The 17315-nt window shown below is 34.5% G+C and overlaps 2 protein-coding genes across 3 annotated transcripts; both read right to left on the bottom strand.

Annotated features, from left to right (window-relative positions):
* Positions 1 to 236: 236 nt before the first annotated feature.
* LOC120078151 (scopoletin glucosyltransferase-like) lies at positions 237 to 2049 on the bottom strand. Its single transcript, XM_039032374.1, has one exon. The coding sequence runs from the start codon at positions 1772 to 1774 to the stop codon at positions 323 to 325; it is 1452 nt and encodes a 483-aa protein (XP_038888302.1). The 5' UTR covers positions 1775 to 2049; the 3' UTR covers positions 237 to 322.
* A 12648-nt stretch (positions 2050 to 14697) lies between these two features.
* LOC120077482 (scopoletin glucosyltransferase-like) lies at positions 14698 to 16731 on the bottom strand. 2 transcript variants are annotated; one of them, XM_039031365.1, is made up of 3 exons: positions 16238 to 16731; positions 14973 to 16159; positions 14698 to 14879 (listed from the first exon to the last, which is right to left on the bottom strand). In XM_039031365.1, exons 1-2 carry the CDS (start codon positions 16662 to 16664, stop codon positions 15213 to 15215), a joined length of 1374 nt encoding a protein of 457 aa, XP_038887293.1. In that variant the 5' UTR covers positions 16665 to 16731; the 3' UTR covers positions 14698 to 14879; positions 14973 to 15212. The 2 variants fall into 2 exon arrangements, with proteins under 2 accessions (XP_038887293.1, XP_038887292.1); XM_039031364.1 differs by having other exon boundaries at positions 14973 to 16731.
* Positions 16732 to 17315: the final 584 nt, after the last annotated feature.

Genomic DNA, 17315 nt, shown 5'->3' with positions numbered 1-17315 from the left:
TAAATCTACCTTTCAAGGTCCTATTATTATTTAATATAATAACAAGGAATGAGATGTAACTAAATTATTATGTTATGATTCTCAATTGTTTTTGAGTATTTATCGTAAGTACTTATCTTAATAAATTTTGACATATTCAATATTTTGATTAAATTTTAAATTTAGTCCTTGAACTTTTAATTTTAAGTTGTGTCAATTAGTCTTTAAATTTTTAGAGTGTCTAATAGGTTCTTAAATTTTCAAATTTGTTGGTTTGATATTATTTAAAAAACATGATAGATTCTTAAACTTTGAGAAGGCCAATGAGCAAACTAAATGAATTTCAGAAGACCAATGATTTCAACTCCTCAATCAAAGCATCCAAATTGGAATACGACGATCCATTTTCTGCAACAGCTTTTCTCGCCATCTCTCCCAATTCTTTAGCTCTGTTTCTCATTTCTTCTGCTTCTTCTCCCTCCATAACTCTCCTTATTGCCTTCTCCACAGCTTCCCTTTCCACGAAATCCCCCACAGTTCTCACCCATTTCTGAACCCCAACGCCAACTCCAATTTTCAACACCTCCGTCACCAGTTTCTCGTTGTAAAATTGCTCCGCGGCCACCGGCCAAGTCACCATCGGAACTCCGGCAGCCACTCCTTCCAGCGTTGAATTCCACCCACAGTGTGTCACAAATCCACTCACCGCCGGATGATCCAATATCAAGACTTGCGGTGCCCATCCTCTTATAATTATTCCTTTTCCTTCCATCCTCTGTTCGAACCCTTCTGGTAACCAATCCTGATCCAGATCCTCTGCTTTTTCTTCTTCTCCTTTCACCTTCCTCACAACCCATATGAAATATTTCCCAGAAGCTTCAAGCCCACTAGCAATCTCTTTTAGCTGATCAGAGTTGAATTTAGCGATAGTTCCAAAACAAACATACACCACCGAATTGGGTTTTTTGGAGTCGAGCCATTTCAAGCATTCCTGTTCGTCAATGGCGGATTCGTTTCCTCTCTGAACTTTCTCTTCAGTTTCCTTATTGCACAAAGAAAGAGGGCCAATAGGCCACGCCTTTCTTCCCAGGATATTTCTGTAGCAATCTGCATACTCTGCCTCCAGCTCGTAGAAACTGTTCATAACAACCCCATAACACTTTGATTCTGATTCGTAAGCCCTCTTCATATATTCGCTTAATTCATTTTTGACATTCTCCCGCACGAGCTCATGAAGTTTCATCTTCGTCAAAGTAATCTTCCCGGGGAGATAAGGAATGAGAAAAGGCTCTGTATCCGACGAAACATGGTTGTAAGGCTGGTAAATCCTCATGAACTCCGTAGCACAGCTGGAGAAAAAACTAGTGCCATGGAAATTTAGTCTGGGGATCCCAAACTTGGCAGCAGCATCGTTGGCCCAAGGGAAGAACATATCAGCTACAATACAATGGGGGCGGTGCTCCATAACGGCTTCCTCAAATGGGGTTTGAAGCAAATTCAAAGCAGAGATGAATTTGAGGATCATAGCGGGACCGATAATTAAGTCGAGATTTTCACAGCCATCTGGTAGGCCGACTTCGGCAGTAGGGAATTTGAGGATAAGAAGGTGAATTTGTGAAGCGGAGAGGGACTTGGAAGTATGGATTGAATTAGAGATGGAGATGGAATTTTGAGGGGTTGTGACGATAGTGATCTTGATGCCGCGAGAAGACAGTAATTTGGCCATGTCGACGATGGGGATCATGTGGCCGCGAGCCATGAAAGGGAACAGGAAGATGTGGAGCTGAGTGCCCATTGCAGAGGCCGCGGAAAATGAAATGAATAAGACGGAGTTGCAGAGGAGATGGGTTGATGGAAGAAAACAGAACAAGAAAGTAGAGATATTTATAATAAAAGGTTCTCCTAACTAACCTCAACGCCTATGCGTCACATCATTTATAACTTTTTTAAGGACAATAATTAGTAAATTTTTCTTACTTTTGCTTCGAAATATTTTGATATATTTTTTATGCATTTGGTGATAGCGGGATGCATAGAGATGGTGAATTTTGGGATATTACTTTTTTTTTTTTTTTTTAATTGAGTTAAATCATAAGTTTGAGGTCTTTCTTCTTTTATGGCAAAATGCAAAAATATTCCGATGGTAGTCGTAATTATATCTTCAAATTTTTAATTGTAAAAATTAAGCATTCAAATTTATACCAATATCAATATTGGACCCTTATACTTATAACAGTGGTAGAAATTAGGTGCTCAATGTAAAAAATTGAACCCTTGAATTTACACAACTCTACCATTTTTATAATTAAGTAGTATCCAATTTTAACCAACCTTATCCATGTTTTTTTGGGCACATCATGTGATTTATTCAAAATTTTAAGTATCTTAAATCAATTACAACTCTATGACATTTTTTTTTTTAAAAAAAAACATTATTAAAGTGAATTGAAGTATAGATTATTAGTCTTATTAGTCCAAGCGAGTATAACTCTACTGGCATATGATATGTATTAGCTATCACAAGGTCTATAATTTAAATCTCTCCTATTACTGAAAAAGAAATTAAGTATAGCTTCACGAATAAATCACCAATTACCAATTTAAATTTATTATAGTTTGACGTGGTTGGATAAATAGTAATCATGTCTGTTATGGATGATTTTGAATCAAAGGACATAATCAACATATAGCAAACAACAAAGATAGCAAAGTCAAGAAGATAACATCATTCAAGCCGAAAGTGGTAGCACAAGACCAAAATGGGCCTAGGGAAAAGGGGTTGGCTTTTTCTTAGCCCAAGCTAGCATGCTTGGCCTCTGCCAAGGCTAAGACCGAGTCTAACAAACCCCTTGATAGAACATGCATCGCGCATGCTCTGGCCCAAAGGAACATCCTATGCCCCAAAGATAGCTAAACGAAGGTGTTCTGTCTCGACCAAGGTTGAGACTGTCCCTAGCAAAATATCAAATAGGAAAAGCCCCTTGCATGTTGAAACACATCTAAATGTGTGTTATTTTCCTTGAATTTAGATTAGTTTTTTTAAGATGTTATTATATTTAATGTCATTTGTTAGTGATTTATAGGGGTTGTGTTCAAGATTAAGATTCAAAGTTAAGAAGAGCTCAAAGGGACCAAAATGGCCCATGGAAGTTAAAATTGAGCCAAACATCGAAAATGGGAAAAAAAAAAAGAAAGGAAAAAGAGCCAAGTTGCCCAAGAACATAGGAGCGATGCACATGGCACCTCGACACAAGTCAAAGTAGCAGTTGTTTGGAGAGCCGTTCCAGCCCCGGGCAAAAAGGTCCGTCACACTGAGGAATTGAGATGGTACCGCGATGCTAGGAAATATTTTAGGGAAAATACTTTATTTTTTAAAAATCTTTTTCTATTTAGTTATAGGATTTTTGGCAGTCGAATTCATTCTGCACACCACGAAATTAGAAAGCCCTAGAGAGTGTTTTAGCTAGAGATAAAAGTTGAGAGATTTAGAGGTTCGTTTGAAGGCCATTCAAGATCCCGGGATGAAAATCAAGGTGTTTTTTATGTATTCCAATGACATGATTCATCACGATGGTAGTGTTTACTCTTCTCTTTATTATGTTTACTTTTTTTATAGTTGTTGCAACGTATGATAGTACGTTTGTAACAATGATGAGTGGCTAAAAATTTTAGTTCTAGGGTGTTGATAATTTTTTTTATGAATTTAAGTTAATGTTAAATATTTTCTATGGATGTTTTGCTCTTGAATGTTTCATTATTGTTGTGCTTATTACATTGATTGATCATCGGTGCATGCTAGATTAGATATTGTGTGTTTAACCAGACCTATAATATTGAATCAATATCAAGTTATCATGAAAATAGTTAGGTTCGTAATGAAAGTTGGTCATGAATATCCTTAATGCCCACTTCTTAATTTGGTTTCAAGAAATTAGTAATAAATTATGTTTGCATGAAAAAAGATTGTTATTGAAAGATAATAATCGGGAAAATAGTTTATAAACTTTGCATGACTTAATGAAGTAATTAAGGAAGTCAATACCCTGGAACATCTGAAGGAAATTTTCAAAAAAAAAAAAAAAATCCTTTGAGCGGAAGCAAAGATCGAATCAAATTCCATTTTTCATTGAATATAAGTTTTACAGTAAATAAGAACAAGATATGCATTTTCTTAAAATTACAGCATGCTTTAAATAAAATATATAGACAGAAACCCTTACCTTTGAAGAACTCTTTCTTCAAGAACTCCCTTGTACAAGCCACGAACGGAACTCATTCTCCACGTGAATCTCCTTCTTCACCACCATTTGAGAACCCTTTGTATTCTCTTGGGATAAAGGATTTAAGTAGAGTTGTGGACTTTACTTGAATCCTTGGAAAAGAGAAGGAGATGTGAGAAGAAGAGAGGGAAGAGAATAATTCTTTTCTCTATAAACTTTTTCTTGGAGAGAACTTTCTCACAAAGCCAATTGAGGAAAAAAAATGAAAAATCTCCAACCAACTATTTTTCAACCCACGTAATAAAATGAGAGAATGGGGAAGGGAGTTGTAACTCCTTACCCAATTAATTTCAATTCAATTAATATTAATAATATATATATATATATTATAATATATAATAATAATAAACTACTTTATTATACATATATACTATATGTTATATCAAATATAACATAAAGCTTATAGTTTATATTGCTTCAAATACAACCTAAACTATAGATTTTATTTTCTCTCAACAATACATGACATTTAATATAAATCACATTTATATTGCATTCACTTATATGAATCTCATCCATATAATTGATATTTGGATCATATCCAAATATTTAATTCCTCTCAATATAAATCATATTTATATTTAGTTACATGAATCTCATTCATATAATTGGTATTTGAATCATATTCAAATTACTCTCATATTACCTTCAATTATAATGTATCAAATATATTATATTAATTATATCACATATATAATCAATTTAATTAATTATATCATATATAATTAATTCCGTCAATTAATTTGAACACTTCAAATTAATTCAAGATTACTTCTAAATTAAATCTCCGTTGAGCTACAGAGGGGACCTTATGGACCTGTAGATTGAAGCTTCAACGGACTCAGATAATTAATTAAAATCTTTAATTAAATTACCCAACATCTGTTAACTGCCAGTCACTCCACCAAAGACCGACAGCTGCACTCTTCGCACTACAGATAAATTTCTGTGTTCATTGGATATAACCAATCAACAGTGCGAGGACCCTTCACAAATTGCTTGTAAGTACAGCTGGGCCAAAATACCACCTTGTAGTTACATCTAACTTCTTAAGTACCACTGATTTCTCTAATGAACAATAAGTCATAGTCCCACTATGACCAAGTCTCTTTTGGGTCAGGAGAGGGTGTGGTCACTATGTTCAAGACCCGGAATCAGCCCTTAAAGGAGCAATTTATCTACTTGCCCCTGCATCGAGGAAGGAGTAAATTACCTCTCGTGTAGCCGTGTTCCCAGCTCTCCAGTCAGACGAATCCTCAAAATGGTAGGTTTTTTTAGTTGGAAATCTGGCCACTCTCATCGATATAAATCAAAGAACCACCTTCATGAGCAGGAGTTCACAACTCACTCAGGATTTAGGTCATGTCACCTATGATCATCCTAGTGAAATGTAAGTATATATTATTAACGGCGTTATAAAAAAAGACTAATAATTTCATGGTCTGATCTTATACAAACTCTTTGTATAGGATATCCTTGCTCACATGTCTCCACATGAATGACCAAGATCAGATCATTTATAACACTTTACAATCTTTGTAACACCTAAAAAGCGGGTCGTATCCGTAGTGTCACTAGGATAAGATACCCAACCTTATCCATCTACTACAGATCGTTTAGGTTATTATTTAAACAAGATCCACTTGTATGTCTCTACTACTTGTTTAAATTATATGAAATAACCTCAGATCTTAGTTTATTGGATTGAGTATGTGCTTATAAAATAACACTTATTTTATTAACAATAATATGTTTATACAAAGTTTACAAACTACGAGATTACAAAGAGATTTAGGACACCAATCCCAACAATCTCCCTCTTGTCCTAAAGCTTAGGGGGATTAATGTACAATATAAATAAAGTACAAAAATACAATAAACTAGGGCATACATTATACCTCAGTAACATCTCCCACTTGTCCTAGACAACATGCCGCATATCCCATAGACCCAGACTTTCTAGATAATCCTTAAACACTGTACCCGTGAGAGCCTTTGTAAATGGATCAGGAATGTTGTGCTCTGCAATGTTCGTGACAATCACGTCACCTCGATGCACAATCTCCCGAATCAAATGATATTTTCGTTTTATGTGCTTACCTTTTTGGTGACTCCTAGGTTCCTTAGAATTTTCCACAACACCACTGTTATCACAATAAATTGTGATGGAAAAGACATATTTGGAACAACTTCCAATCAGTAAGGAACTTCTTAAGCCAAACAATCTCTTTAGCAGCTTCACAAGTAGCTACATATTTGGCTTCCATAGTGGAGTCTGCAATGCATCCTTGCTTGATGTTTCGCCATACTATAGCTCCTCCATTCATAATAAACACTGACCCTTATGTAGATTTTCGAGAATCCCGATCAGTCTGAAAGTCAGAGTTTGTGTATCCTGTAAGGATCAAATCCTTATCTCCATACACGAGCATATAGTCCTTCGTTCTCCGAAGATACTTACGGATCGTTTTTACCGCTGTCCAGTGATCTCATCCTAGATTGGACTGATATCGAATTACAATCCCTACTGCATATTAAATGTCAAGTCTATTACATAACATTGCATACATAAGGCTGCCAACGACCGATGCATAGGGAAGTCGTTTCATTTTCTCAACCTCTCGACGAGTCTTAGGACACTGTTCCTTAAACAATACAATTCCATGCCTAAAAGATAATAAACACTTCTTGAAATTATGCATCGAATATCTAGCAGGCATCTTGTACACCATCTTTAATGTTGGTTTAAAACCGACATTAAAGAACTTTTATAACATGATCTTCAATGTCGATTGACAACCGACATTAAAACCTTTTAATGTTAGTTTTAAATCGACATTAAAGCCTAGAATTCTTGTAGTGGCTTCCTTTTTAATATTTGAAATAGTGTTCTTTGACAATCTTCGAACTTATGTGATGTGATTTTTTTTATCTACAAAATGGTATGTTTCCTACTTTTTTCTAACATCAATTTGAGATTTCTCTTCCTAATCTTCCTTCTTTTTCATATTTTTTCACGTCTTTTAATTTTATTTTTTTAGGCTAATTTCATAATTATTATCACAGACCACTAGTCTTTTCAACTTTCAATGTTGTATTCTTTAACCATCTTCAAACTCGTGAAAGGAATTTTACCCTTTTAAACTTTTAGTGAATTTCAAATATACTTTTGCTTAAGATAATTTAATTCTTTATCTCTTTTCTTGAATGCATTCCCTTCTCTCAAATTCATTACAAATAAACAATTATTATTATTTTTGTATGTATGAAATATTAAATTATTTATAACAGACTATCATCATTGATGTTATGAGTAGATAAAGGCGTCTACTCTACAATGCTTACCTCTGATGACCCAAGCCTTCTTCCCCTACTACTTATGAGGTAAGGGGAGGATCAGGCATTGGCGAGGATGGTAAGTGTCCATCTGGCGATAACACTCAACGTAGTAATCTTCAAGAAACCACTGATAATGAAGTTGATCTTGAATATGAAGAATGGTGCAGATTCATCCATGATGACCTCTGAGAGCCGCTCTTAGGAGGCATTGATGAGTTGTTGTAAAAACAATGAGATATTATGAGTTGACTGACCAACTTGATGGGATAGTAACAAGAGTTCGCTCGCCAACAAAGCGAGTTGCAAGGATTTCTTCAATGCCAAGTTTAGAACATTTAGTGCCAACAAATTGTCATGAAAACCTTCATCGACGTCAGATGCCAGTAGATTTTTAAGGCCATCGCATAATTCACAACAATGAGGACCTTGTTGCCTTCCAAATTTGGGAATGGAAAAGATTGAGCTAAATGCCTTCAAAATTGTTGAAAATATCCTTGTATAATTTTCTCACCTAAAAAAATTTGGCGTTGAGATTGGAACCTGTTTGTAGTTGGATGTCCGCATGACACACATGGAGGCAAACGAAAATGAAGGTGGAAATCATGATCAATGCAGAAAAATACTTGATCGCAACTCCAATGTTTGTATTGAAAGAAAAATTTGCTAAGGCATGAGTTAAGTTTAAGAAGGGTACCTTGCTAGTAGTTGGATGTCTGCATGACACCTGTGAGGGCAAGTCAAAACAAAGGTGAGACGCCTGGATTAGGGCATAATTAAACTAGAATAAACATATATCAAGGAGAAACTTTTTGTTAACTTTGAACCACAAAGCCCACTTCTGAAAAAGAAATACATGATAGCCTTGGAAATAAGTAATGTATTTTTTAAGAATAAGCTTGCCGAATCTAAGAGCTAGAAATATTTACATAGGAAGGAAAATAAAGCCAAGGAAAAATGCTAGTTTGATCAATCTAGAATTATGAGGCACTTTGAGAGGTCTAGCTAATGCGTTGAAGTGAATTGAGATATATATTAGGACTTTAAATATATGCTTGAGAACAAGCATTGTCTTAAATTTGATGGTGTGATAACTTGTAGAATAAAAGTTATTTTACCCCTTTTATCTAAAACAATTAGAAAAAGTCATAGAAAAATGTGTTGGCTTAATGAAAAAATCATGCAATTAATCATATCCTGCGATTGCAAGTATACAAAACTAATAATCCTTGAGAATTATAAAATTGTGCTTTTGAACACAAGATTTTGTCAAAGAAAAGGAGGAAAAATCGACAAAAGAAGCAAGTTGTTTCCGCATGACCCATAGAGAAAAATCTTGATGCTCAGCTTGGCATCGCATAAGTCCCACGCGAATAAGAGGAAAAATGATTCTAAATGCAACAGATGCATGGACGGTGGAAAGTCAAATAAAAAAGATCAAGTTGGTAGCTGATGTGAAAGGTTCGCAATAGAATCAATGAACTTTCTATGCGAGGCAGGTGGTGCAACAGGGCATGGAATTTAATGCATAATGTCAATGTAATCATTAGAAAGAGACACAAAACCTTCTTCTTGATGTCTATAAATAGCCCACAAGATCAAAGATAAAGATATACGAGACATAACCAAGAAATCGGCTAAGTTCTGCTAAATTTTCCATTCCTCATCCGCCATAACCACCCTCTCCAAACCTTTTCCTTAAGGAATTTCAAGTGAAAGCTCAAGGTTTCTCTCCAAAGAGGAGGATGAAGGGCATCACCACCATCACAATCGTCGTGAAGAAAACTCCAAAGGAGCCAAAGGACACAAAAAATTGCAACCTACAGCTTAACTTTCTATCCGTGTCTTTTCATTTCACTTTTTCTTCATTGTGTTTGTATTGTGTTAGGAAACTGATTCTTGAAATCTTTACTATCATAACATGTTGATACAATCTTTCGGAAAAATAATTGAACGATGAACAACTTCTTTATTAGACGATAGGAATCAAACAAGATTAAATGGTCGCTTACAAATGATCACTCGATCGCTTACCAAACGCAAACGATCGTTTACAATTTCTACACAATCACCCAGTATTACTAAACAATTGCTTACTAAATCCTTTGCAATTGCTCACAAACTCCTACACGATCGCTTAGCTATTACTATTGCACGATCGCTTACCAATATCTATATGATCGCCTACCTTTTGCTATACAATCGCCTACCAAGTGTTACACGATCGCCTAGTGGAAGTAGACGATGAGCAGCACACTGCGATGGCTTCTTCATGACAGCGTCTTCCGAACTCCCACTCTCGAGAACTCTCCTTCCTCACTACGGATATTCAAATTTTACTATCCTTTCTTTCCATTTCCTTCTTCTTTTAAATCTCCACTTCTTCAATCGGAATTGGAAGTTGTTCTTAACCAACTCAACCGCCTCTCCTTTATTCTTTCTTTCTTGATATTGCCACATAATTTTGGTCCTATCATATTGTTGTGTAAGATTGAAGAATTTGTATTATCAATATGAATGCCTTTACATTTTCTCACCTATCCATATTTTTACCATCAAGCATGAGCAACTAAATTCATAATGGGTTGGAGAAGATAAAACTAACATGTACTAAGTAATGCATAGGTAAATGTTCATCTTGTTTAATGCGTGCTTCATGAACTATTTGGATCAAATTGAGAGGTTGCTCTAGACAGAACTAATCACTGCTTGAAAAAGTAAAGGATTTTAGATCTTACTAATCAAGAGAAGAAACACCTTTAGAAATAAATATAGAATTTTTTGCCTAAAATACTCATCGCATGCATCCTAGAAATAGGTATTGTGGCTTAATGACTGAGAGGTGTAGTTTATCATTATGAGTAAATTGCATGAACGTGTAGCTTATGCATTGCTCAAGAAATGTTAGTGAATATTTTTCTCAACCCTACTTTTTTTTTTTATTGAAATTTCATACTTTTCTCACCCCATGCTGCTTCATTTGAAGTTTTGATTGTCATCACACATTCATCAACATCCATCACATCATAACTCACACCCACCACTTGGACACTAGTGTAGGTAGTAAGATTGATTAAATAACAAATTTCATCACATATTTGAGACAATTCACGTTAAAATCAAAGCAATGATTCCATTGCATCATTAGGCGTTACCTTTGTCTGATCTTGGACTCTCCAGGACTCTGATTGAACTTGTACTTGGGCTAAATTAGATAAAATCATGCATTTGTAAGTTTAAAGGCACAGTTTCGTTTTAATCCCAACGCATCAAAAGCTACCATGAGAAAATCCAGAAATGAGATCAAAGGGATTTATGATGCAAATGACAATTGGTTAGATGACCAAAAATTCATAGCTGAAACATTCACTTCATATTTTCAGAATTTGTTTACTACTACTTATCCAAAACAAACTTGCATTCATGATATTCTTCAATTTTTCAATCCTAGAATTGATACAAAGATGAATGTCATCTTTCTAGCTCCGTTTACTCATAATGACATTAAGAAGGAAATTGAGGTTATGTTTCCTACTAAAACTCCTGGTCCAAACGGTTTCTCTGCACTGTTTTTTCAAGTTTTCTGGCATGTGGTTGATCCAAACACAACAAAATGCGGCCTTGATATTTTAAACAAAAAAGCAAGCATCAAAGAATGGAACGACTAATATTGTCTTAATCCCAAAAATAAGAAAATCCTACAACAGTAGGGGATTTCAGACCTATCAGTTTGTGTAATGTCAAATATAAAATCGTGACCAAAACTTTGGCAAATCGCTTGAAAGTCATCCTTGACAAGATAATATCTCTAGCATAATCTGCTTTTATTCCGGGTAGAGTGATCACTGATAATATAATCATTGGTAAAAAATATTTACATATTTTGAGAAAAAAAAATAAATCCAAAAAAGAAGTTTTGACAATAGTCAAATTAGATATCAACCAAGCTTATTACAGAGTTGAATGGTCATTCTTAAAGGATATTATGAGTAAACTTGGATTTCTCTTGTTATGGATCGTACTACTACAGTTAGATTTTCTATATTCATTAGTGGAGAAGCTAAAGGATCTATTGTTCCAAGCAAAAGGCTTAGACAAGGAGATTATTTATCTTCTTACTTATTTTTATTAATAACTGAAGATTTATCTTCTCTTTTGCAGGATGCTAACAATATTGGAGCACTCTCTGGAATTGAATTTTCCCTTAGAGTCCTAAAATTTCTCACATATTGTTTGCAGATGATAACCTAGTATTTTGCAAAGCTGAAGAAAACAACTTCATAAATTTAAAAAAGATCTTAAATCTTTTTTAAGTTGCTTCTGGAGAAAGCATTATTTATGCAAAGTCTGCCATCATCTTCTCATCAAATATGAACTTTAATCATGAAAATATCTCAGCAACATCCTAGGAATGAAAGAGACTAAGGACTTGGCATTCTACTTAGGATTTCCATCTTCATTTTCTAGGAGCAAATCCAAAGATTTTCAACATATTTTAGACAAAGTATGGAAAGTGGTTCGAGGCTGGAAATAATCCTTTTTTCAGTGGTTGGCAAGGAAGTTCTTGTAAAAAGTTTGGGGCAAGCATTACCAACCTAGCAATGAGTTTATTTCAGCTTCCAAAGAAATTATGTGATGAAATTACAAAATGTTTTTCAAAATTTTGGTGGGGATCTACAAAAGAAAAGAGGAAAATCCATTAGAAGAAATGGGAAGATCTTTGCCTACCAAAGGCTTTAGGAGGCTTAAACTTCAGAGACCTAGTTGGTTTCAATCAAACGCTTATAGCCAAACAAGAGTGAAAGTTGATTATTAATCTAAACTCAATGATGGCTAGAGTTTTGAAATGTATTTACTTCCAAAATGAATCAATTATGAAGGCTCAGTTAGGACCTAGTCCTTCATTTATTTGGAAAAGTCTTCTTCGGGGAAGAGAATTAATTCACAAAGGCCTTAAATATCAAGTTAGTAATGGTAAATCTATTAGATTCTTCAAGGATCCTTAGATTTCAAGATACTCCACCTATAAACCTTCTCGTATTTTTGAAGAATCAATGTTCTTGTCTCATAATTCTTAAATGAAAAAAAATCGGTGGCAAGTGAACAAATTAAAGAAGTTGCTTCCTGAAGAAGATGTTGAGATAATTAGGAGAATACTAGTAAACATTAATTTGAGATGTTGATGTATGTGTTACAAATTTTGTTATTGGTGTAATGGGAACTGAAAAAATCATATAATCCTAAATTAAAATTAGCATTATTTAATATATTGTTGTTCACTTTGATAAGAAGGAGAACTACACAGTTCGAAGTAGTTATAAAGCTTACTTATGTTGTTTTTTTGGCCCTTAATCTTAAATTAATTAATTATAATTAATTAATATTTTGATGATAACAAATGTAAATTAATTTACTAAGTGTTTTGAAGTATCCATTGTATAGAGCTTGAAATAACGATTCCAACCCAATTTGAATAATTCAAATCGGAGCTCAAATGAAGAAGATATGGTCGAAAAAAGCTTAACGGAAAAATCTCGAGTTGATGACATGGCAAATTTTATTCATCAAAGTGTATCAATTGAAATGTGCCACTTGGAGTAATTGAGGAGTGATATATGGTAGTTTTTTTCTTTTAAATTTTTGAATCGATTTAAAAAAGAAAAAAAATTTAATATTATTTTATGTTTACGTCTGACGGCTTTTGGACACATGGTGGGTATTTATTTTTTATTCGATTCTAAAAAAAATGATTTTTGAAAAATATATATTATTATATTATTTTTTATTTGTGTCTAAAACCTAGTTGAGTTTAGATCTCCACTATTCAATTTTCTTTTACCAATATCCAATGGCCAAAATTAAAGGTGGTTTCCAACATTTTTTTCTCTATTTAAACCTATCTTCTTTCCCAAATTTTAACAACAATCCTACATTATTTTTCAATCCTCCATGACCCAAAGCCATCATTGTTATTCTCTCTAAGTTTCAATTTTCTTCTTTTCATCTAAATCTCGAAAGAGATATTTTATGTGTTGTGAGGATTAATTTGTTGTGAGCTAAAATTTGTAAATTCGCTATTGTAGAGATCTTGTCAAGTGTGCTCTTTATTTTTCCAAACTATCGTAAGAGTTGCTTTTGATCCCAGAAAAATAGTCGTAATAACAGTTTGATCCTCAACCATAGAAAGGATCGAGTTCGTTGTTGCGCCCGAAAAAAAATGTTGTATGATTCGACTCTAAGCCATGGAAAGAGTCAAGTTCACGACATACTCAAGAGGAGCTTGGAAAGTGGATGTAGGCCGGTCGTGCCGAACCACTATAAAATCACGATATCAATTTCTCTATCCTTCTCATATTCAATTTTGCAATGAATTTATTATTATTATTTATTTGCATGAAATTAATTGCTATAATTTATCCTTGAAATTCATTGCTCACATTTCTTTATCTAGGTTGGTTGAATTTATCTTTGCATATTTATATTACCAATCTTATGAAAATTAAATTGGATACTTGGATTTATTTACATGAATTAATTGTTTAAATTATTTGTTAGCAAAACGTTTGAGCAAAAAGTTTGTTAATTTTCTTAATTAGACTTACATTAGAAAAAAGTTTTAATTGATTTGATTAAACTTTATTCATACCCTCATCTAGAGTTGTCGTACCGATCCTATAACTTAAATTCTAAAATAGTAGTAGTAACATCAAGTACTAATAACATGGAACCTCTTTGGAAATCATTATGGAACCTCTCTGTACTGAGAAAAATTAATTAATTAATATTATTTTTTGCTAGATAGCAATTCAAGAAATCATTCCATCAAATACCAATATACTCAAAAGAGGTGTTAATGTCCCACCTATTTGCCCACTGGGCAACACCTTTGAAGAATCCACTAACCATGCTTTATTTAGTTGCTCGAGTCTAAAACAATTTTGGCAGTTGATTAATCCATCTCCCATCTTTATCAAAAGTTTTAATAATTGTGTTCAAGAGAGATGGTCAACCATTAGTTCTTCTTACAACAAAGAACAATGAGTATAAATGCATTAACTTTTTGGGCTATTTGGAATGATCGTAACAATTTAAGATTGAATAAACCAATTCCAAATGTTGTTATAAAGAAAGATTGGATTCTGAAGTACTATGAACAATATCTTCATTCTTATTCACAAACTAATAATAACAACAAAATTACCTCAATAAATCAATAATCTCATCATCCCAAATGGAAGACTCCTCCTGGTTCATGCAAACTCAATGTTGATGCTGCTTGGAAATCTAGAACATCATCAATAGAAATTGGAGTAATTAGAAATTCAAAAGGAAAAGTTCTTAGAGCTTCGATAAAACATTTGAATCTAGATTACGAACCTCCTCTAACGAAACTCTTAGCTACTCGTGAAGGGTTAAAATTTGTTGTGAATCTTTCTTGCCCAAACCTGAATCAGATTGCATACATGCATTGAATTCAATTCTAAGATGTTACTCGAACTCATAACTATATTATAATTCCACATGTTACATTTCGAATTTCAGGCATTAAAATTCACTCTCTTGAAAAATTGAAATTCCAAACCAACACTGTGACCAAATGACCAAACTGAATGAATTTCAAAATGCCAACGATTTCAATTCCTTAATCAAAGCATCCAAATCGGAGCAGGATGATCCATTTTCTGCAACAGCTTTCCTCGCCATCTCTCCCAATTCTTTAGCTCTGTTTCTCATTTCTTCTGCTTCTTCTCCCTCCATAACTCTCCTTATTGCCTTCTCCACAGCTCCCTTTCCAATGAAATCCCCCACAATTCTCACCCATTTCTCAACCCCAACTGCAACTCCAACTTTCAACACCTCTGTCACCAGTTTCTCGTTGTAAAATTGCTCCGCCGATACCGGCCACGTCACCATCGGAACTCCGGCAGCCACTCCTTCCAGCGTCGAGTTCCACCCACAATGTGTTATAAACCCACCCACCGCTGGATGATCAAGTATCAAGACCTGCGGCGCCCATCCTCTTATAATCATCCCTTTTCCTTCCATCCTCTGTTCGAACTCTTCTAATGACCAATCCTGATCCTCTTCTTCTTCTTCTTCTTCTTCCCTTTTCACTTTCCTCACCACCCATATGAAATTCTTCTCAGAAGCTTCAAGCCCACTTGCAATCTCCTTTAACTGATCCGAGTTGAATTTTGTCATACTTCCAAAACACACATACACAACCGAATTGGGTTTTTTAGCGTCAAGCCATTTCAAGCACTCGTGTTCGTCAATGGTGGATCCGTTTCCTCTCTGAGCTTTTTCTTCTGTTACCTTATTGCATAAAGAAAGTGGGCCAATATGCCATGCCTTTCTTCCCAAGACATTTCTAAAGCAATCTACATACTCTGACTCCAACTCGTAAAAACTATTCATAACAACCCCATAAGACGCCGATCCTGATTCTTGAGCCCTCTTTAAAAAATCGGTTACATCATTTTTGACATTCTCCCGCACGAGTTGAGAAAGTTTCATCTTCGTGAAAGCAATCTCCCCGGGTAGATAAGGAATGAGAAAAGGCTCTGTATCCGACGAAACATGGTTGTAAGGCTCGTGAATTCTCATGAACTCTGAAGCACAGTAGGAGAAGAAACTAGTACCGTTGAAATTGAGCCTGGGGATCCCAAATTTGGCAGCAACATCGTTGGCCCAAGGGAAGAACGCATCGGCAAGGATGCAATGCGGGCGGTGTTCCATGACAGCCTCCTCAAATGGGGTTTGGAGCAAATTCAAAGCAGAGATAAATTTGGGGAACATAGCGGGAGAGAGAACAGAGTCGAAATTTTCACAGCCATCAGGTAGGCCAACTCGAACAGAAGGGAATTCGAGGATAAGAAGGTGAATTTGAGAAACAGAGAGGGATTTGGACGCATGGAGTGAATTAGAGATAGAGATGGAATTGAGAGGGGTTGTGACGATGGTGATCTTGATGCCACGAGAAGACAGAAATTTGGCCATGTCGACGACGGGAATCATGTGGCCTCGAGCCATGAAAGGGAACATGAACATGTGGAGCTGAGACCCCATTTTAGTTCCTGTAGAAAATGAAATGAAGAAGATGAGTTGCAGAACAGAGGTGTTAATGGAGGAAAAAGGAAACACGAAAGTGGAGACATTTATAATATAAAAGCTCCTCGAATCTACCTCAAGTTCTCTGCCACATCATTGGTGATTTTTTTAATTGAGTTATTTATTTATTTATTTATTTATTATTATTATTATTATTTTGAAATTGAGATGATTCATAAATTTGATGTCAATGGTCTCCAACTTTTGAGAAATTGCAAAAACCACTCCTAAGGCTAATATGTCCATAAAAAAGAAAAAAAAAAAAAAGCCATTTCTGAGTAGTTGGAGTTATACATTCAAATTTTTAATGGTAAAAATTGACTATTTAAACTGTTACAACTAAAATTGGACTTTCAAACTTACAATAATTCTAGAAATTGGACCCTCAAATGATAAAAATTGTACTAAGCAAAATTTGTAAATAAACTGTACACACCTTTCATTGATAGACAAGTGACATATATATGATCAGTTTACATGTGTGAACAAAGGTAAAAAAAAAAATAGTTAAATACATAATACTTCTAATAAATTAAATAAATTGAATTTCTATTATTAAGTAAGTTTGAAGTTGTAGGGACCGACTTTTATATTTGAAAGTTTGAGAAT

Source organism: Benincasa hispida, chromosome 5 (assembly GCF_009727055.1).
Source record: "Benincasa hispida cultivar B227 chromosome 5, ASM972705v1, whole genome shotgun sequence".
NCBI lineage: Eukaryota > Viridiplantae > Streptophyta > Magnoliopsida > Cucurbitales > Cucurbitaceae > Benincasa > Benincasa hispida.
Note: the sequence above shows the minus strand (reverse complement) of the source record. Positions and strands in the feature narration are given on the sequence as shown.